General features: G+C 43.2%; 1 protein-coding gene across 24 annotated transcripts in view; it reads left to right on the top strand.

Moving 5' to 3' along the window:
* Nucleotides 1-21,756, top strand: part of LOC110363002 (uncharacterized) — a 339,437-nt gene that overhangs the window by 282,924 nt on the left and 34,757 nt on the right. For 5 of the 24 annotated variants that reach the window (XM_065071018.1, XM_065071019.1, XM_065071020.1 and 2 more), the window contains one exon: nucleotides 14,911-15,007. The exons of the other annotated variants lie outside the window; for them this stretch is intronic. In XM_065071018.1, the coding sequence (XP_064927090.1) occupies nucleotides 14,911-15,007 (97 nt within the window). The remainder of the gene's footprint in view (nucleotides 1-14,910; nucleotides 15,008-21,756) is intronic. 24 annotated transcript variants of the gene reach the window in all.

The raw sequence follows: 21,756 nt of genomic DNA, 5'->3' as shown, positions 1-21,756 counted from the left end.
CGAATGAGTAGAGACACACTGACAAAGGCAGGAGTTTTTGTACAGCAGAAGCCAAGCTCTCTTTATGCATCTGATAGCACAATGTCGAATAACCAGTGCTCACCCTGGGTTAAAGCTCCCTTCCCTCTGTACTCAGCACAGCTGCTTGCTTTCAGAATTATATTAGAACATCATCAGCCTTCTTAATTGTTACACAAATTTCTTCACAAATAATTGATCGTCTGTCAATTTTTCTTTTCAATATTCAAATGCCACCTTTTTTTTAATTAGCCTCAGATTTACAGGAGAGTGTAATACAACTTCATTCCATGATCAAAGGAACACACTGTTCAGTGCCAAGTTTCCAATATTAATACTTGTGTTATAAAATTTCTTTCCATTAATTTGTTGCTTCTATAATTGTTCTTGTCAGTAAACGTGTTCATTACTGGAAGGAGAAACTTAAAAAGAACACAAGACCAGTTACAGTACATTCAATAAGGCATTAAAATAAGTATTCATGGGAACCCTTTTTGTAGTATTTTCCCAGCGTACGTCTTCCAATGGACATCTCTACAGAAAGCTCAGGGAGAGAAGGAACCTGGGTCATTTTCCATGGAAATCTTTGTTCATTTAGCCCAGAGACTGCAAGATTGGACCCTGTTTGGCAAGACATAATTCAATAACAGCATCTTCCCTGCCTGGGAATATAACTCTGTTCTTTGGTTTATCTGAGAAACCTTGTCTGAGATTTTAAGCATGGAAATAAGTAGCTGGTTAAGAGGAGGATTTGAAGCAATTTTGTTTGAAAATGTGGCCCTTTTCAAACAGCAAAGCTCAGCTATCTGTGTTCTTGTGGAAATCTGAGATGACTGCTTATTTGAGAGAGGTTCAATATACATCTAGTCTTGGTAGTAAGCTCTGTGTTTTTATATCCTTTCCTCTGATGAAAAAGAAACTTGAGACAAATTTCAAAGAAGGGCTCTTCCCACCCCTGTTTGCAGAGGAAAGCAAATAAGGCAAAGAGAGCTCAGGTATTTTATTGGAGAGACCACATGTTAGCTGCAGGACCATGGTATCTCTTCAGGTTCCTGAGACAGCAAAGTCCCTTCTCCTCCTCTCCTCACACCTGATGCCTGTGTGGCAGCTTCAGCATGTGTTCTGATAGGAAACGCCATTTTTGCTTTGTTTCATGCTAAAACAAAGATGTTGAAAACAAGAAATCATTGTTAGTTGAGCCTCTGTGAAGCAATTAAATAGAACCTCAACATTGGATTAGGAATCTCTGATTCCACCTTAAGTTTCCTTTTTTAAGACTCATTTGGGGTGATAGGTATTGAAGGACTGCAGGAGTAGAACAAAGGAACCTATTTACAGCAAGTGAAATGACATCTGAAACATCTGAGAGGTTTCATTCTACTTTAGTGTCATAAATTTAAACAAACAATGTTCTTACGCGTTCACGCATTAGATCGGTTTAGTAGTCAGAGACCAATACATCTCTTGTATAATAACACACATAAGTTATAGTTGCACACAAAGAAGAGCAAGACTTACTATTTTATTATATTTTATTTGTACCAAAGCTCAGACTTTGTTCTTTTTGCTGTATTTTATGTTATCACCTCAGTCATCATGGAAAGTTGCCACTATGTCCTCATATCATTTTCTGTGGTTTGGAAAAGGTGGTATGTTTTCCTTGAGCAAAATTTGGGCTGATCAGGTAGAAAGCTTTCCCCACCACACAACCTGCCCCTTGACCTGAAGAAAACATATTTTGCCTGACCCAGCTGATGTCAAAACCTGAGCTGGTCATCCTTTGAGTGAGTAAAGAAAAACAGGCACCTAAAGGACCTCAAGCATTTACTGTGCAGTAGCCATCACACCTTAAATATGCATGTTCATCTCCATTGATTCATGAGGGACCCCATGAATCTTTCCACCATGTACAAGTCTTCCCTGTGTATGGTTAAAGTGTAGGGAGGTGCAACCATTCAGAAAGATCTGGCTCATTCGTCACATCTGCCAGTTTTACCTGTGTTGCCTTTACATGTTTATTTTTCTGGCTGCTAGTGGGTTAAATGGCAAACTACACGCTGCTAAAGCTGCAGGTTAGTGGTTAGTGCTCTAAGATTTGGAAGGATTTTGCTTTCTTATTGTGTTATTCTGTAGAAATAACATCAGTGTTTGCTGGGGAAAAAAAAAAAAAAAAAACATCTGTTTTAGTGTTCACATCCATAACTACATTCATCAAACCCTGCTAAGGCTACTGAAGCAGGAGGCCATCAAAATATGAGAAGCACTGTAATGTCTGAGGGGAATTTGCAACTTTACTTTACCTGGGAAGAACATGAGTCACAGTGTATTTGGCAAGTACAGAGGCTCTGGGGAATATTTCTTGCAAAAGGCAGCAAAGTGATGTCAAAGCGAGCAGATGGATTGCATTGTGCTTTGCAGACTGGAAGACGCTCCGTTGTCTCCTGGAGGAAAGCGGTTGCTCTGAAACATATCTCATAGCACACTTTGTGCTGATGTGGTGGTCACTGTGCAGGAAGCAGCTGAGCCCTTTCTAGCACTTCCAGCAGCCAAATCTGCACATCCTGATGGTGTCATCCTTAGAGACAGCGTGTCTGAGGACAGGCAATGGCAAGGTTAAGGTGCTGAGTAGCCATGTGATTCCAAGTGCACAAGAAAGTGTTAGATAAACAGTAGCAATGAGCGAGTTATTAGGGGATACGGGTCCTGCGGAGGTCTAGAAGATCCAGCCTTTTTTTTCTTTGTGAGGAATTTATTAATTTTTTTTTAATTGCAATTCTTCTTGGGGAGAGGGACCAGAGGATGTGCTGTCCAGGTTCCTCTGCAGTGCAGATGGCAACTGGTCTGTGTAGAGTAGCAAAGCAGTCTGCATGTGCTTTAGTCTGAGCTTGGATGTAGTACGTTGGCCTAGTGACTCTTCGCTGTTGGTCCGAAGGCAGATGGGCTCAGGTCCTCCCCAGCATGGTGCTGCTGGGAGCACTAGGACATCACTCAGCTGCTTCTCACAAACGTGTTTAAAAGATGTGCATGATCTGCCAGGAAAGCTTCTTCTAAGTCCCCTTGCTCAAGAGTGAAATGTTGCACCCCTAAATTCACGTGGGAAGATTACAACCAGATTTTCACCTCGCAGTGTGTTCTGTTTACAAATGGAGACCAAACTATGTGACCAAATCAGCTCCTTATTAGGGGGGAAGATCTGAGACGATGAAGTGCCACAGGCTGTGCGGATGAGCTGGAACCGCTCTACTATGGCTCAGCTAATTGGCAGAGGACCCAGGAACATGGGTATCCAACCAGTCATTTCATACATAAAAGCTTGTAATTGTGTGAGTATTTCCACTCACTCTTAATTCGGCTGACGAAAATGCACAGATGTGAGGGTAAAAGGTTGTGTGAGATTCAGGATGTCGCCAGCTCCTCTTAAATAGCCTCCCTGGGCTGCTCAAACGTTATTTTAATAATAGTAGCAATATTAATTTATTGTAAATTGAAAAGGAGAGTTAAAGCAAAAGAAAACTGTGCCAGGATCCTCCAGGAAGACACAAGAAATTGTGAGGAGCCCCTTTTTCTTCTCAAAATTGGAAAGGCCCCCTGGGGGAGATGAGGGCTGCGCACTTCTGCCACTCACCCTGTCCTCTCTGGAGCCATTTGCACAGCCTGTGGCCAAAGCAGGGCTTCTACCAGCCACTGATGTGGGTTATGGGTGGTCACCCAAGGGTACCCAGGGCACCTTGCACCACCAGCATCACCTGCAAGTCTCCATTGTAGCCACCACTGGCTGGTCCCGCTGGCTTGCATGGGAGCTGTTGGTCAGGTGCCTCCCAAGCCCCCCCAAAATCCTACCAGAAGTGCCAAGCTTGCCCGCAGGGCGACTTTCCTCGAGCAGCTGGACCTGCTCCTCTCACACACCATCCCCCCGCTGACGTGTTGCATGGGCATTTGAGCAACTACCCAACCATAAAATAAGCATAAATGTTTTCTCAGGGAGAGGATGAGGAATGTGTTTTGAATCCACTCCAAGATTTCCCTAAAATAAAGACTCCATGTCCATTGACAATAATCATATTAGCACACCAGGAAGTTACAGCCAAAAAAAAGTGCTAAAAAAGGACAAATTTGGTCACACACTGCTGGGTTTGTCCCTTTCTGGACACACTTGATTAAGCTTATTTACTGGTTTGTAGGCACTCTAAATCTAACAGGAATGACTGAAGTACTGACATATGGTTAAGATAGTAAAACATCCTAAATCTTTCCAAGCATTAGCTGAATTTCATCCAAAAGCCCATTAAAAAAACATACTGAAATAATGTGGAAAAAGAGGAGGATTTTTTTTTTTTTTTTGCAGCCATTTATGTGTTATTTGATGTCTTAGTGTCATTGTGATTCTTAGCTAAAATTCCTCAAGTTCACACACCTCACACAAAATGCTGTGTTGACTTGGTGCCACAACTGACATCCGTTCAGGGAAGTTTAATCTCATGGACCCTCAAATCTAACACTTCCAAATTAACACCAATTGTGGTTAGTTTTTTCATATGCACTCTCTCTAGATGTTCATTTCTGGCTGTGTGCAACTGCTGACAGGAAAAATGTGTTAGATTTAACTCTAACCTCACACAAGCAATTGATGTTTTAGAACATGGATACTTTGACAGGGATCTGGATGCTGGTGCATGAATGGAGATATTTTGGAGAAAAAAATCAAAAACCTGCCTTGCTTCCCCAAATCCTGTTCTAGCACCTTAAAAATGTCAAGAGGACTCCTGTCGTTAGACAGTTATGCTGGGGCTCAAGTGTTCGACTGGGGCTCAAGTGTTCGACCGGGGCTCAAGTGTTCTTTGCAGTCAAACTGGCCTACAAATATTTGTTGTCTTGGCTCCACACCCAACAGGTGAGGAGATATTTCTGCATCTGTATCTGATTTGTGTGTGCCCCAAAAATGAAATTGTATTGGAGGTTTTTGTACTCAGGCTGTGTTTTTATTTGAAGCTGGTGAGATTTCACTGGAGGTCCACTGCCCAGCCCTCAATGTTGTGTGCTTTCGATATTTTGACATTGGTAGTTCAGGCAAAACTGAAAAATTGTTTTGTGATATTATTTTGTTAATTCTAAAATGGTACATCTATCTGGGAAACCATACCTCAGGAATCTCCTCGTATTGAACAATTACTGGAAATTTACGGGAGTTTTGTCTGAAAAGAAAATTTGCTAAAATATTCTTTTGACATGATATTCAGGAAAATTCCAGACAGCTTCACCTGCAAAGCAGAGAGAAAACAGAATAACTTTCATGTGCTTTATTTGCCTTTTTTAAGCAGATTTTTTTCCCTGTTCAATTTAGAGGTGGCTTTTTTTTTTTTTCCTATAAAAAGCAACTCAAACTCTTTTCTAAAGGCTAAGAAAATAATCCAAATGTGAAAATGAAACAGAATAGTTCATTTTTAGTCACACAAAATACATTAGTCAATCTTAAATGAACTTTTTTCCTGATTATTCTGGTTTGGCAGCCAAATTAAAAAAAAAAAAAAAAAAAAGAATCCATTCTTGCACAGCTCTAAATAATATGTTTCAAATATAGTCCAAAGGGATACATTGACACAGAAACAGATTCTCTTTCATTTCAAGTAATCCAATAGAACGGGGAAAAAAGGGACCAGAAGCTCCTCCAAGTTTCCTTCTGCTGCTCCTCTTAAAACAGGGAAAACACATTTCCGACCACATTACATGTTTTAGTTGGACACCACTAAATACAAGGCTTCTGCTGAAATGCAGAACGCCACCCGACCAAAGTTCAAAGTTGGGCAACCAGCCATGATTATTTGTAAAATAAAAAGAATCCGAAAGCTGTCACAAGCACAAATGCAATGGTGACTTGGAGCATCCTCATGGTTGTGAACACCCTCCCGCGGTGGTCCTTGGCTTGTTTATCCCAAAATTCACCTTCCTTTTGTGACACAGCCAGGATTTAGGTACATGAGGACTTTGGCTGGGGATGCTGGGCTGTCTTGCCTTTCCTTCCTTCCTTCATCTTCCCTGCTATGTTTTGGGTTGGGCAGTACTTGAAGGCAAGATCATGGTTTTCATGGAGGGCACTGGGAATACATGTGATCTGTGCACACGTAGAAGGAGGACAAATAAAGGACATGCTGTTGGAAAGGGACAGTGCTTTCCTCCAAGGGAGTTGTTGTAGCTCCTTCATCTCCCTCTCACTGGGATGGTCTTGGTCCTTCTCCTCTCTGACGGCCTTTCCCAGGTTGGTGTGCTATGTCAGCAAACATGGGCTCCTTCCTCAACACACCAGGCTGAAAACAAAGCTTTGGGGAAAGCATGTCCCTAATGTCTCTCAATGCAGGGACCTTTTGCTAAATGTTGTGGTCTAATTCTTTAGGTTCTACTTTCTGGGGTTGTGTTCTGGTTCATTTGGATGTATGAGTTCACGATTTTATACATCCCCAACTCTTTTGACTCAGGGGGATGTTTCTGCCAAGCCCGTGGTAGATTCTGCATGCTGTGAAATACATAATTGCATTCACGCTCTCTGGTTAAAACATGTGGCTGTTAGTAAGCCGCCCACAGTTTAACTAGCAGAACACCTAGAAGTGTACTAAGGAGTGCAGGAGCAGAGATTTTTCTGGTTCCCTCACCCCAGATCTCCATCCACTATGAGATCTGTGGAGCACATCTGCATAGCTGGGCAGAAAAAAATCCGTTTTAAAATGCGGCAGCAAACATCTGTACTTCTTTCCATGCCCGAGACCTAGTCGTTCCTGAACCTTCCCCTCAGCTCTCGTTTTGACAACAAAAAGCTCTTTGGGCCACCCAAAACTTCCTGAGTCATGAACATCAGGCCAACCAGCTTCTGAGACCAAGAGGATCTAAGAGGGTGATGCTGCATCACACGCAGCTGCCCTGGATGTCCCTGTGCCAGCCGGTGTGACTAAAACTGGCCACAGCCCCTGCCCGGGTGCTGGTTCCTGATGAGGTGTGTGAATTGCTCCACCCCAAACCACCTCACAACTGGTCCTACAAAAACCTCCTGGGTTTTAACTTGCCTGCAGTTCAGATGGTGGTTTTCACTGTAACCACAGAGGCTTTCAACCTGTTTTTTAGCTGAAGTGGCTCACCAAAATCCAGGGCTTAGCACTTTTCTTTTTTCTCCCCCCTCTTTTCTTTCCCTGTTTTGCTGGTGGGAAGGGGAATGCCTGGCTGGAATTGGAGCTGGTGGTGATGTGGGCCATTTCTTCCATGGGAAGTTCTGAAGTCCCACATGCCCCTGCACACTAGGAATCAAAGAGCTGGAAATGTTCTTCTAGCTCGGAGAGCCAAGTGCTGTTCCCAACCAGCGCTTGGCCCCAGAAACTTCCCTCTGGAGTTTCTCAGCTCCTGTGCTTATTCTGGCCTCGTCCTCTGCTTCCCGCCACTGCTGCCAGGCCGTGGGCATGCTCCAGGAGCATTTCCCACCACCATGTCCACCAGACACTTACCATCACCTCCGTGATGAGATGGAGTTCACGGTCCTGCCAAAGGAGGTCACCTCAGACCAACCCTTTGTCAGTGTTGAGAAAAACCCTTGTCCACCATGAGAAGATTTACGCATTAGCAAAAGATGTCAAAAACAACAAAAAAAAACGACCGTGCAGCACTGCTTGTGGTCTGAAGGCTTTCAAGATGAGCAGGACGTGCTTTCAAGACCAGAGCATCCTGGCATATATCAAGAATAGTGTGGCCAGTAGAACCAGGACAAAGATTGTCCCGCTGTACTTGGTGCTGGTGAGGCCGCACCTCAAATCCTGTGTTCAGTTTTGGGCCCCTCATGACAAGAAAGACCTTGAAGTGCTGGAGAGAGTTCAGAGAAGGAATGAAGCTGGTGAGGGGTCTGGCACAAGTGTGATGAGGAGCAGCTGAGGGACCTGGGGCTGTTCAGCCTGGAGAACAGGAGGCTGAGGGGAGACCATAGTGCTGTCTACAACTACCTGAAAGGAGGTTGTAGCACAGAGGGTGTTGGACTCTTCTGCCAAGTAACAAGCAATAGGATGAGCGGAGGTGGCCTCAAGTTGCAACAAGAGAGGTTCAGATTGGATATGAGGAAAAATATCTTCCAGGAAAGGGCTGTCGGGTATTGGAACAGGCTGCCCAGGGCAGTGGTGGAGTCACCATCCCTGAAGGGGCTTAAAAGATGTAGAGATGAGGTTCTAAGGGACATGCTTTATTGCTAGAGTTAGGTTGTGGTTGGACTTGATGATCTTGAGGGTCTCTTCCAACCAAAATGATTCTATGACCAGGTGTGTTTCGCCTCCTGGTGCCAGCTGTGGGCAGAGCAGCTTGTGGCACCACTCACCAGCAGCAAGTGTGGGGGGTTGGTATTTAACACACCATATAATACTCTGAAGCAGCACAGCACCAAGCTCTGAATAAGCTCTGTTCCATTGTAATCAGTGGACCAAGTGCATTTCACGGGTGCCATGCTGCACATTTTTAAAAATAATAACAGTTGTACTGCTTGAGATTTCCTTTCTGAAGAAAATAGATCCAACATAATTCCATGTGTGTATGGCTGCTTTAATAAATATACTTATATATGCTGTAAAAAATAGAACATTTTCCTGGCCCTAAGGATACGGATGTATCAGCAAGCATTGTTGTAACGTGAAACTTCAGAATCCTTTTCTGCAGAGAAAGACAAGATTTTTAGTAACTGTTTGATCTGAGAAAAAAAAAAAAAAAATCATAATCACCAGAGTTGTCTGCAGTACAAAACTTTGCAACTGTTGTTATTCGCATCATCAACAAACAGACTGAAAGAAGTGGTGTGCAGGGGTGTGGGAAAAAGATCTTTGTGGTTTTTGGTTTCAGCTCCACCAGTGAATCACTTTGCAGTCTTGGGCAAGTGGCTCAAACTCACGGGGACTTGATCTGTTTAGGTCTGCAGTGGGCTGAGCAGTATTTAGTGGACTTCATTTAAGAGGGTGTTTGAAATATCCATGAGAGATGAGAAGATGCAGAGTCCCTGCAGAAAGATGGCATGTAAGAGCAATTATAGTATTATACTTGCTGGAGTATCATGGCTTTATGCTTCCAGAAATCCAGATGTCTCACATGAAAAGAGTGTTATTGCTACATACGTATGGATTTTTCTTCCTTAGAGGCAAATAAAGCAACATCTTCCAGACAGGGACCAAGATCCTGACATCCTCATCTGGCAGACTCCCACCCAAGCCAAGTACAGTTTTGCCTGAGCAAGAATTTGGCTCTTTGTGAATTATCCAACACAATCCATTGACTCTTTAACCCCTAAATTGTCAAACTCAATTATTTCCAGCTAAGCAGATGGCTGAAAACAAATAACTTGTAAGATAAGGTATTCTGGCTCTAGTTTTAAGTAAAATTCAAGTTTGCTAAACATGAACGTTATAGTTACATAAATAACAAGAGAAAAAAATCACCCCCAAAGCCAAAAATCACTTTTCTGCAAAAACATAGAGGATCAATTTCTCCAGTTTAGTATTACCAAACTTGGCAGTATTTCACATTTGAAGTTTAATGATGTCATCTGGTTGGCCTTTTCCCATCGCAAACAGTAAATCTTAAAATCTGGAGAGATCTTTTATTTGGTTATTCATATTGTACTGCATCAAGGGGTTACAACACATATGCCTGGGCTTATTAAAATCATCTGGAAGAGAAGAGCTTATTGTTTAAAGGCGCAGTACTTGAGCCTATGCTGTTTATCCTGGACATTGTGGGTTTCTTTTTTCTGATGTTGACTGCATTTACAGTCGTATGCTCACCACCACTTGTGTCACATTGAGAGGACCCTTTGTTTGAAGTGGCTTCTTGCAGTGTCTGGAAATGGATACTAACCCAGGGACTCGCATCCATCCTCCAAGGAGTGCACAGTGCCTTTCTTCTTCAGAAAGGACTTGCACCATCATGGTAAATCTTCTCATTGGCTTTCCAATTGAAAATTACTACTCTCTGGTGATGAAGTCCACATGAGACCTCCCATTTTGGGGAACAAGCATGTTGTTGTGCTCCAGCCAGCCAAATCACTTGCTCCCAGGGACAGTTTCATCTCATTTATTCCAGTGCAGTGAACAAATAGCAGGCTGGACTTCTTCAAGTCCTGTAGTGCCTTCAGCTGGGCTGCTCCTTTCTCTGCTTTCCCAAATTTCCGAAGTCTTTTCTCTTCTGCTCGTTTTTATGTACATTTCTGAGGTCTGCGTTGTTTGGGGTTTGGTCTGGGCTGCTGTCTGTTTTTCTTGGAAATAGCTGTGGTGGGCTGAGTGCAGGATGTCCTCACGATGCCATTTCATGGAAATTTCCCTTGCTGGAGATCTCTCTGTGTTTCTCCAAGGCATCGGGCCAGCTCAGCAGTACCCAGCAACCTGAGGGTTTTTTTCAGTCAGTGGATTCCTTGTCATAGATCTACACAGGATCTAATTATGGCTTTGCATAGTTTTTTTTTTTTCCCCGTTTACTTAATATCTCTGCATATGTGTTTGTGCTGACACATTCTGCTCCCCTTTGAGTCCCTCTGCACTGGCTTCTTCCCCCAACCTGTGTGGTTAGAGGTGTCACTGGTTTATTAAATCTCCTCGTGGTGTGGGGGAGAGGCCCTTTTTGTAACTTAGCCAGGTAGGAAAGTTTCATACTGGAGTATCTGAGTGAAACTTTGCTGAACTCTTCTCCTGCACAAACATGATTTAAGTGCTTCCAGCCAATTGTGAACACTCAACAGCAACTTATTAGATAGCAAAGCAATGATTGCCAGGTACACAAAATCAGCTTGTGGCTGGAATTAGAAGTAAGAAAAGAAACTACCACATTTTTTTCATACAGTTGGAGAAGGAAAGAGTGTCTAACACCTGAAAATTTAAGATGAATCTGTTTGAGAACGCTCTTTTACTTTTTTCCCCAAGTATTTGTCAAGATGTGGCAATAAGAAAAACCCAGCTGTAGTTGTGAAATTAGCAGTTGATTCCCCACATGGAATGCCACCATGAAAACCACATTTCTGTGGCTTGGATGGGTAACTTCAATGGACATGAACAGCATAGGGTGTCAGGTCTGTGAACCAAAGATTTATCACCAAAAGTCTTATTCTAGTTATTTCCTTGCCTTCATCATACCAACCTGATTTTCAGTGCAGCTGTTACTGCATATGGTGGTACTTGAGTAGTTCTCTGGATCCATTTCCACCCACAGAAAAGATTCATAGAATCATAGAATGTCCCGAGTTGGAAGGAACCCACAAGGATTGTCTAGTCCAACTCTGATGATTTCTGCATCATCCACCTTCATGTATATAATTTATGTCTATGTATCTATAGCTAGTGGAGGGATAAAAGGCAGATCCCTCTGCTGTTAAAAAATCTAGATTGTCAATACTTTTTTAATTTGAAGGCTTGAGTATTGTTTTAGGACAGTGCTGTCACTGTTTTCTACACTTAAGGTGCCATCTCAGGTCACTTCCCTGGCCATGAACGTTAATTATTTTTTTGCATAGAGACTATCACAGCAGACCTGCTATAGATAATATTAAATACTGTCCATGTTGTACTCTCTACCCTCAGCCTTGCTTACTTGATGGTGCAGGATAATTTAATGCAAATGCTGACGATGAACAGTGTTGTCAGGCTTTCAGCTGCCCTAACCTCGTTGCGTTTCCATTTCTTCATCTCTGTAAGGGGTGCAGAGCTCTTCTTTGATCTCACATGGTGTTTGGGCCACAGCACAAGGAGTTAATGTTTGTAGGTGCAACACAGTTGCCAGGGAGCACAGGAAGAACATGTATAAAAACTAGTCACAAATTTCCAGCCAGGCTTATGACTTAAAATACCTCTTTTACAGAAAAAAAAAAAAAAAAAGTAGCCTGCTTTCTGTGGGGGTAAAAAAAATTAAAAAAATGACATTTACTGAAATCACTAGAAGTTTTCATTTACTAGCCCCAGTTGATAACTTTTTGAGTTTTTGATGAAAACACAACAGTCCTAGAAAAGAAAAATCTCCTTGTCTGGTCCTGGGTAATTGTTGCTTTACCCTGTGACATACCTGATTGCTGCTGCACTGATTTTTCTTAGCTTAGAAAAAGTGCTTTGATTAATATTGTTGCAGAAGCCTAATAAATGACAGGGAATATTTTAGAGTTGTTGTACCTGCTTAGTCAAACAGAACGTGCTTCCAATTAGTGTTGGTCTGCACTGTTTCAAAATAAATGTGTAACTCATTATCAGCCAGTATCACAGGTTTTGAACCAAAATACATCCCGAAGGAAATGTATAACAAATATTTCATATCAGTTGCATTAATCATGAGAAAATGTGCCTTTTTTTTTTTTCCCTCCTTGGGATGGTGTACACCTTAAAACACTAACAGCCACGTGTGCCTATAGCTGCCTAAATGCAGGGCTGTGTCCCCTCCACCCTTTTGCCTGGCATCCTGGAGAAATCAACGAGCAAGATACAGCTTCATAGTAAATTAGGGTCAGATGGTATCAGATGCAAATAACCCTGAAGAAGAAGGGGTAAAAAAGAGCATTGTCCAGGGAAGGTGTCAGGAAGGGTCTCTCCTCTGGGCACGGTTCTTCCCCTTGGTCCCCCCTGTGCCCTGGAAACATGGAGCACTCTCTGTTTAACCAGATCCACTGTCCCCAGCAGAACAAACCTTTCCTCTCTTCTGCGTTGTGTTTCAGTCTACAAGAGATGAGAAGTGTTCTTACATTCAATCTTCTCCCATCAAACCACAAACAGTGACAAATAATTTGGGGTAGCCCAGTATTAACCCTTGGTGGAGCATCTGACCCATCCACAGATCAGCTGAGGTTTGTCCAGGGATTCCCGGACCTGAGATTCCATAGTTTAGACAGAACTAAAGTGCTTTAAATTAGAGAATCTATTCCACCACTGAGCTCCTGATGTCCCATTCACACAGAGTAGATGTTCCCATTGGTGCCCCTACATGCTACGACCTACCCGAAGAGCCTATTTTCATCTCTCACTTGCATCTCTCACTTTCATCTCACTCACTTTTCCTCTTTGCTAACACGTTGTTTATGAACTTGCCCCACCAGCCTCCTCTGCTTTGCTTGCTCCCCTACCTTGTTCCTCAGCTTCACTTCAGCCAAGAACTTCTGAAATATATCCTCCTGTGCACACACAAAAGGACAAGTTGACTACATAAAATAGCTTGGCCTACAAAAAAGGCACCATGAAATAAAATTGTGTGCACACCTCTCTGTTTTGGGCATAGTCAGTCAGTCTGACTGTCCTTTCTCTGATCATCTCCAGATTTTTCTCTTCATTTTGCCTAGGAATCTTATAGCAAGTCAAATTCTCATTCTTCTTCTTTTCTTGGAGAAGAAAAATTCTGTGCTGTTATTTTAAAATTCAGGAAATGCATAAATATTCAGTGCTGGCAAAATAAATGCGAGTAAATATGTGACCAAGTGCAAATGAGGCATTTGGTAGGGATATCTTTCATCTGATGAAAAAAAAAAAAAAAAAAAAAAGAAAAAGAAATGCAGGGTACAAAGGGACAGCAGATTCTCTGCTGATGTAACCTGGTGGATCATAACACGTTTACATCAAAGACATGCAGAAGGTGACATTCTCCATGTGCAGGGGGGAGTTGAGGAAGCTGCAGGGCTGCAATGTGCTGGATCTTCTATGGGAGGAGAACGGCGGAGGATGCGAGGGTTATAAAAAGCTAATATGAAAAGAGGGAGATGCTTTCAAAAAAAGAGTGTTGTGTTTATGCATTTTATGAGTCTACACAGGAACTGGTTGGAGGGATGCTACACAGACACGTTGTCGAAATCAGAGGGTGTTAAGTGCTTGGATGACATTCAAGTATGCAGATTCACCATGTTGCCCGTTGGCTTCTAGCAGCAGCCCAAATCCCAAAGGATCCCTATTATTAATTTATCCTTGATTCTTAGATAGGCACAGGCTATTTTGATAAAGGGTGGAGAGCTATTGTACTTTCCTTCCTTTATTGCTCCACCCAAGATAAAGCAGACAGGATATTTTACAGCATTGTACGTACAGTCAATATATCATCTTTCTAAAGGTGCTGGACCTCAGAGAACTGACTCTCTTCTGTGTTAGGCTAGAAAACTGGAGACGTTTGATTTTTCAGGATTTCTTCCTTGCTCTTAATTTGCTCAGCCCTAACATTTTTGTGTCAGACTATGTTGTACAAGTGCCTCATGAAGACACTCCTGGTCTCTACTTATCTTTAAACATAACTCAAATGGTAAAGTCCCTATTTGGATGAACATTATGCCTCATCGCTGTTTACAACTACCTGAAAGGAGGTTGTAGCATGGAGGGTGTTGGTCTCTTCTCCCAAGTAGCAAGTGATAGGACAAGGGGAAATTGACGCAAATTGTACCAGGGGAGAATTAGACTGGATATTAGGAAAAAAATGTTCACAGAAAGGGTTGTCAGGCATTGGAACAGGCTGCCCAGGGCAGTGGTGGAGTCACCATCCCTGGAGGGGTTTAAATGCCATTTAGATGAGGTTCTTAGGGGCATGGTTTAGAGCTAGAGTTAGGGTATGGTTGGACTCGATGATCCTGAGGGTCTCTTCCAACTGAAATGACTCTGTGATTTTTTTTTTTTTTTTGTATTTTCTGTTGCACAGTTAGTGCTGCCTCAAGTCTCGCAGCAAGAGGCTTCTGCCCAAACCACTGATTTTGGGGCTGTAGCAAAGAAATCCACCACAACAGCCTTCAGCTCAAATTCAGTCAAAATACAGTCTTATCCCTTCAAACATTGTGCTTCAGAAACTCTGCGTAAACATTGTTGTGGGATCATTATGACCCATACCTTTGGTAACCAAGGCTTTCGGTCACTCTTACTTCTGTCTTATCACTGTTGTGTCTCTGTGCAGACCTTTGAGCTGGCTTTGCAAAACACCCTGTGAGCTGTGCAGCGCTTTTGCTGTCCATCACATCACTCAGCGCCCCGCTTGGAAGGATTGCAGCCAGGTAGGAAGGCAAATGGGGTTTCCACCAAGGAGGACTGCTGTTGGGAAGAGTCAAAATATACTTAAGAAATCTGCTTTATTATACATTTCCATCTACCAGACCCATTCTTCTGCCTCATAGACAGGGACTATACCAACGAGGAAAGGACAAAGGTCTCTGTAGACCTGAATTAACCTTAAACTGCTGTAGACGTGGGAAAGGATTTGGCTGATTATGTTATTTCTGGTGTTGGTCACAAAACACCGCTCTTGCACAGATGGGACATGGGCTGGCAACTGGGCCAGGTTCAACCACCCATTGCACTGTACTGTGGCTGGGTACATGGCTGGACCCTGCTCACATAAGCCCATATTTATCCTTTTGGTGACTTTTCAGTCACACCCACATCAAAATGTTGAGCCTCTTCTGGGAAAAAACACAATGCAGGAGACGTGCGTGATGAAGGGCCTCCCGGGACAGCCGGAGCCGAGCCCAGAGACACACCATGGAAGTGACGTGTTTCATGGCTTTTCCCGTAAGAGACTGGTATCAGAGGGATACAGGACTGGTACCGTGTTTACCCAGGCACTTTGGATAAATCCGCTTCCTCCATCAATACAAACAGCTCAGCCAAAATGGATTAATGCCTCATAAAAGGGGGCACCTGCTCTATTATCCTTTAAACAAGAAACAGCCTTAAAAATAAATTAATAAGCCACGTTGTTTTAATGAGACATGGAAATTAGCTGTCACTGCCAAAACACAACTCCTTCTCTCAGCCTCCTGTTCCGATTATAAGAATGGTAATTTGCCAGCTCCCAGCTTCCTGTTATTAAGCCAGTTGTTCAATTTTCAGAAAGATTTGGGAGAGCAATCTAAAACCCAGGGGCTGACGTTCACCCAGCCATGATACCAGGGAGACCTTAATGTCTTTGAGCACTGGGGACAACTGTCTGCAAAGGGCAAGGAGGTGATGTCCACGTGCAATGGAGAGACAAAGGAGACACAAGGCCTCTGGCAGGAAAGGCAACCAGAAGAGTGAATGAGCCCCAAAATTTCCTAGAGGACTTGCTGCCACAACACAGGCCTAGTTTTCCCTTAGGAAAAAAAGAAAAAAAGCAGTCTTCCTCTGAAAGCAGCAGTCTTTTGGAGGGAAAAGCCCTGTTTTCTTTGCAAAAACAACCTTCCTAACGTAATGAGATTACTGCATGATATGAAACCTACTGAAAGAAAGGTTATCCACAATAAAAAAGGATTTTGCGTGCATGGCTAGGGCAGTGAGCAAAATCATCTGTGCAAAGAGAAATGCAGGTTTTCTTCAGGAAACACCGTTTGTTCTTTGACACAAGAAGGATGCTAAGCCTCTGAACTTCAGGGTTAAGTCTGTACTCTGTATGAATGACACAGCTACACAGATCCCCAGTTACCATGTCAGAGGCTTCTGGAGTATCCCGAAACACAGAGCAAGGTGCATGTCACTTGAGGGCTTACCAACTATTAAGGGAATGTCCCTGCAGCACTGAGCACTAGTAAGGTCAGTTTAATCAAAGGCATATGGGCCCACATGTGAATGTTCAAGAATTTTCTCTTGTTCAAATGGCAGACTTTCCCATCCCTCAGTAGCATTAGATTAAAACAGATTCTACCCTTGCCTATTTTAGGATATTTTTTAAACACGAATAGCAGATCAGCATCCAACCTCCACCAGCTTTCCAAGGGAGGTGACCATGAAATTGCCCTTTGTACAGTGAAAATCATTCCTGCCTGTACTGCACTATTAGGTTACCCGTATGGGCTTCTTCTGTTGTCCTCAAACCCCCATGGAGCTTGTGTTCCCAGCTGATCGCAGGGCTGGCACTCAGGTAATAGACAATATCACACACTGTGTATTTCACTGCTTCATTTTGGTGACATAGATTTTTCCAGTGTTAAATGTCTGCATTTCAGTAGCTGTACGTATATATTTATATATATATATATATATGTGCAACATTCTTACAGTAGCATTACGTTGGAAATTTGTGGCAGGCAGGATCTATATCTTAAACTTGCTCTTTGGTGACTGATAGCAAAGTTAAGCTTTTCTAATCGATTTCCTTATGTTATCCACATCAAAAATCCCACTGACTTCTCTGTTGGTTCCTCTTGTATTTAATTTCCTACCAGAGTCTATATTCTATCTCTTCATTCCAGGGAAATATGGATTAGGTAAAATGTATTGGACAAATTAAATCTTTTGAACATTTTCCTCCAAGTGAGGAAATTCCATGTTGTTGATTTGTTGCTGTGAACGAGGCATGCTCGAATACAGTCAGAGGGTTCTTGATTCTCACAGTTCCTTTCACAGCTATAAAACATTGTTATTTACAGAGGTATATTTTCCCAGATCTCTGCTGTATTAATCATTGCTCCTGACCCAGAATGTTTATCCTGAAAAACAACCACCACCGAGTCTCCCTTCTGGGACGCAATATTAAAGTATGAATGCAATTGAGAGGGCCAGAACTTGATCACACGGAGGATTCACACCCTCCTCATGCTGTTATTTGCCGTATAAGTCAGACCCTAGGAGCCAGCCTATACTTCCAAACTGTAATTTAAATCCATTGATCAGCTCCTTCACAAAAAATTGTGAGTCAGCTATAACCGACGTGGCAAGGCTGTTTGTTTATTCTTCCGAACAGATGTTTGAACAGCCTCTCCAACCTCCAATAAAATATTGCAGACAACTGTAAAGTTTACTAACCCCTTGTTAAAGCGATCTCCTTGAAGTCTTAAGCCCACCAGAAGATAAACTGCATCAGCTCTGAAGTACAGAGAGACATTTCTACCAGCGAACAGAGATTATGCCTGTAAACTTGTACTGGAAATCGCTGCATCTCTGGTGTAGATCAATGATATTACAACAAAGACAGATGAAATATTTTACTCTTATCTGAGGCTGTGGTTAATTGTCTTTCTGATTCCTCTTGGCACTGCACTCAGTGTCCTGATGGACTGGCTGTTGTGGCGTGGTGGCACATGGCAAGAAGTCTTGCAGGCCTTGTCCTGGTGTCCCAACCTGGGGTTAGCCCTGGGGATGGTGACACATCAGGACTGACACTCAGAGCATCACCTGCAGAAGTGGTTTTCCTTACAACAGCAGAAAATTGATGCACGACAGTGTTCCTATTCCCACCATGCCATGACCTCAAGTTGCACCAGGGAAGGTTTAGATTGGATATCAGGAAAAAAATTCTTCATGGAAAGCGTTATCGGGCATTGGAACAGGCTGCCCAGGGAAGTGGTGGAGTCACCATCCCTGGAGGTGTTTAAAAGATGTAGGAATGAGGTTCTTAGGGACATGGTTTATTGCTAGATTTAGGTTATGGTTGGACTCGATGATCTTGAGGGTCCCTTCCAACCAAAATGATTCTATGATTCTGTAAGTGGGGAGACAACAGGCTGACCATGCCCAGCAGCATCTGTGGTGGTCAGCACAGGGGACATTAGCTGAGAACAGGATGATCAAATTGGACATGCTGCTAATAGTGGCTGACCCGTGCTTTTTTTCACCAAGACATGTTGCTTCTCTAGAGCTGCATAGTGCAATATACAGCTTACGTTTTATTTTTGACACCACTCCCCCAGGTTTTGGTCTCTCAGTCCTTTCTCCCTCCTGCCCCACCCTTCCAGGAATTCACATTGCGCACATTTCTGCAGAGGGAATTAATGGCTTCTCTTTAAAGTTATGGGAGAAGAATGTCCTTTCTATTAATGCTTATCATCATGTACTGCTTCAATAAAGATTCCTTGTAAACCAAAAAGAATGTCCTGGGCAGCACTGGGGGGCTGAATTGCCTAAGATGTTCAGTGTCCAGAGCCAGACCCTGAACATGCACAATTTTAAACACGAAGGGAACACTAAGTATCAGCTTAAGTATTCAGTTGGCTCGGGACAGTGTATTTTCTGTGCTACCGATCGTACCACATTGGGTTTCTGAATTCTTTATGTTTTCTTTTTAAATAAATCCTTATAATGACTTTCCTTTGTCTGACTCCAGCACCGGGGATGAAGCGTAGAGTGCACTAATGATTTTTAGCAGGGCCTGTTACGACAGGACAAGGGGCAATGATCTTAATCTAAAAGAGGGGAGATTCAGACTAGAGCGAAGGACGAAATTTTTTATGATGTGGGTGGTGAGAGCCTGGCCCAGGTTGGCCAGAGAGCTGGTGGATGCCCCATCCCTGGAGACATCCCAGGCCAGGCTGGACGGGGCTCTGAGCAACCTGAGCTGGTGAAGATGTCCCTGCTCATGGCAGGGCGGCTGGACTAAATGACCTTTGAAGGTCTCTTCCAACCCAAACTATCCCACGATTCAGCATGGTGAGGCTCATGTCTGAAGTCTGTCTATGCCAAGGGATCTCATCAAGTGTTCCATGGCCCTCTTCTTTCCTAAGGAAACAGGGCACACGTGGGACACAGACCACACTCAGGTCGGTTCCCAGCAAGGAGCCAGGACACAACAACCTCTGCACCCCAAGACCAGGAGGGTGAGCACGTGTGTGCACAGGGCACTTCTTTCCCATCACGATCTTTTTGCAGAAACCCATTGCTTTTCCAAAGATGTCACCAGGTCAGTGAGCAGCATCACAACAGTGTTTGGCATCAACAGTGTTGGGTCTGATGCTGCAAACGGCCAGTGTTGTGTTCTTGGTGAGAAGCAGGAGTGGGATCTATGTGACGAAAAGGTGTCAGCTTTTGTCACCTGATCTACAGTAGCAGCTCCTTCAGCTGGCATCAGTAATAGCTTCTATGTTTCACGTGCAAGAGGCACTTAAGAGAACTACAAAGTGGATTATGAGCACAGTGTAGATGGATAACACAGTGTCTGGGTTGACTGGTGGGAGGTTTTTCTCAGTTGCAAAGTCAGTCTTTCATGCTTTGGACCCTGTTAATGATATTTGATAATATATAGCATAGGGAAGATGGAACTTCTGTATCCCAGACAACAGACTCCATAAATGCATTTCTAAAATAATTCAGTGAGAGATCATCTGTTACACTTGTACATGATGAGAGGGAAATTGTCCAAAATTTGTATTCTAATAGGGAAAAAATAATCCTTGGAAGCAGAGAGAGAGAATCTGCTGGCTAAGAGACCCCAGAAAGCTTTGAGTGTTTCACAGGCTGTAACTGATACTAAGACTTTTGGGCAAATGGACAAAGGAATTCCTGAAGGCAGACCTCTCTCAAGCCCTAAAATGCACATTTCTTTTTATTTTGTGAAGAGACATCTTTAATATTTTGGTGGAGGAGGTTGGCCTGTCAGGTCTTCAAGAGGTTTTTTAACTTCTTCCATTCACAGTCCTGGACTTTGTGGTCTTCTGTCTTATTTCTAATGAATTTCTGTCTCAGCTCTGAAATGTCTGGTTCCCATTCCAAAGGTGTAATTTGACTTCTCCTGTAAGAGGTCTGTCTACATCTATGATTTTCCTGTAGCCAGAACTTAAAGGCACTTCAGCTTCTATTAAAAGCAAATCTGGGGCTCAGTATACATGTTGGGCCTGAACTCCGTCAAAGCAAAGTGCCCTCAAGCCCTCATAAGACCAGGTCCCTTGTAACTTTACTTCTTATAAAACATAGAAAAAATATTCTCCTCTTAAAAAACAAGAGCAAATGCTTCAGAACATCCTAAAACTATATATAAATGTAGGTGTGTTTTAGAGGTTGAAACCACTGGGCTGGCTGGGGATAAGGAGTGTCAAGGAATGTCCGTCATCAGAATGGGTGGTGAGGGCCAGGGTTAGTCAGCAACCTGCCCTTCTTAGCTGGGTTAGTTTTGCGCTGGGCCTGAGAGCTACTATAAATAGATATAAATGGTACCCAAGGCTGCTGGAGGTATGGAGGAAATGGAGAAAACTGGTGGCTAAGAAAGAAAACTTATTCATATAACTTCCTCCACTTACTCTAACAGCAGTGACGAGAACCATTTTCATGGGTTCTTTACCGCAAAAAGCTTCTCCCACAGCAATGTTCTTGTCTGACACCTCCACACACTATTATGACTGTGTCTCCCTAGTGAAACAATATGATGAATTCTCATCTCTAAATCTCTTTAGCTGCTGGAGTTACTCTAGGCTTTCAAACAACCGCGTCCCGCTGGATGAAGCTCTGAGAAGCAAACCCCAGTTTCCCTTGGTAGCCAGTGTTCATTCATGTCAGTGGATGTTCAGCAAACAAGCCTTATTAGACCAGAACTGTGTGCTTGTTAACAAAAAAGGATAGGAAGAAGGGACAGGGCTAGATTCCTGAACTTAAACAGCAGAGCTGGGCTGAGAGATAAACAAACTATTAAATCACAGTGCTGCGCTGTTGCCAGAATTATATATCTCTCCTTTGAAAATAGTGTCTGCAAGGAAATGACAAATAATTTTCCATATGCAGAGCTTACAGACACACCGAAGTGAGTAACATGGAGGACATTAGTATTTTTTGTATTCCCGTCCTTCCGGAAAGCTGTGGCCAAATCCCCACCGAGCACCACGAGAGCCTCTCACTCCTGGAAACCATACTGACAACTCAGAGAGAACGGTCTAGTAAATGATGAGTAAAGAGCCCGAAATGATGTGTAGGATTCCAGCGGTACGTGGGCTCACGTCTGGACCGCAGCCACGTGGAGGTCGCGAAGGGAAATAAATCAGTGGCAAGTGAGCTGCGCGGGTGAATTTGGCTGTGATTTCTGCCCCGGGCGCATTGTAGTGACTCCAGGACCTAGGAGTCCATTCGT

The sequence above is a fragment of the Columba livia genome, chromosome 8 (genome assembly GCF_036013475.1).
Source record: "Columba livia isolate bColLiv1 breed racing homer chromosome 8, bColLiv1.pat.W.v2, whole genome shotgun sequence".
NCBI lineage: Eukaryota > Metazoa > Chordata > Aves > Columbiformes > Columbidae > Columba > Columba livia.
This window is presented reverse-complemented; position numbering and strand designations above follow the sequence as displayed.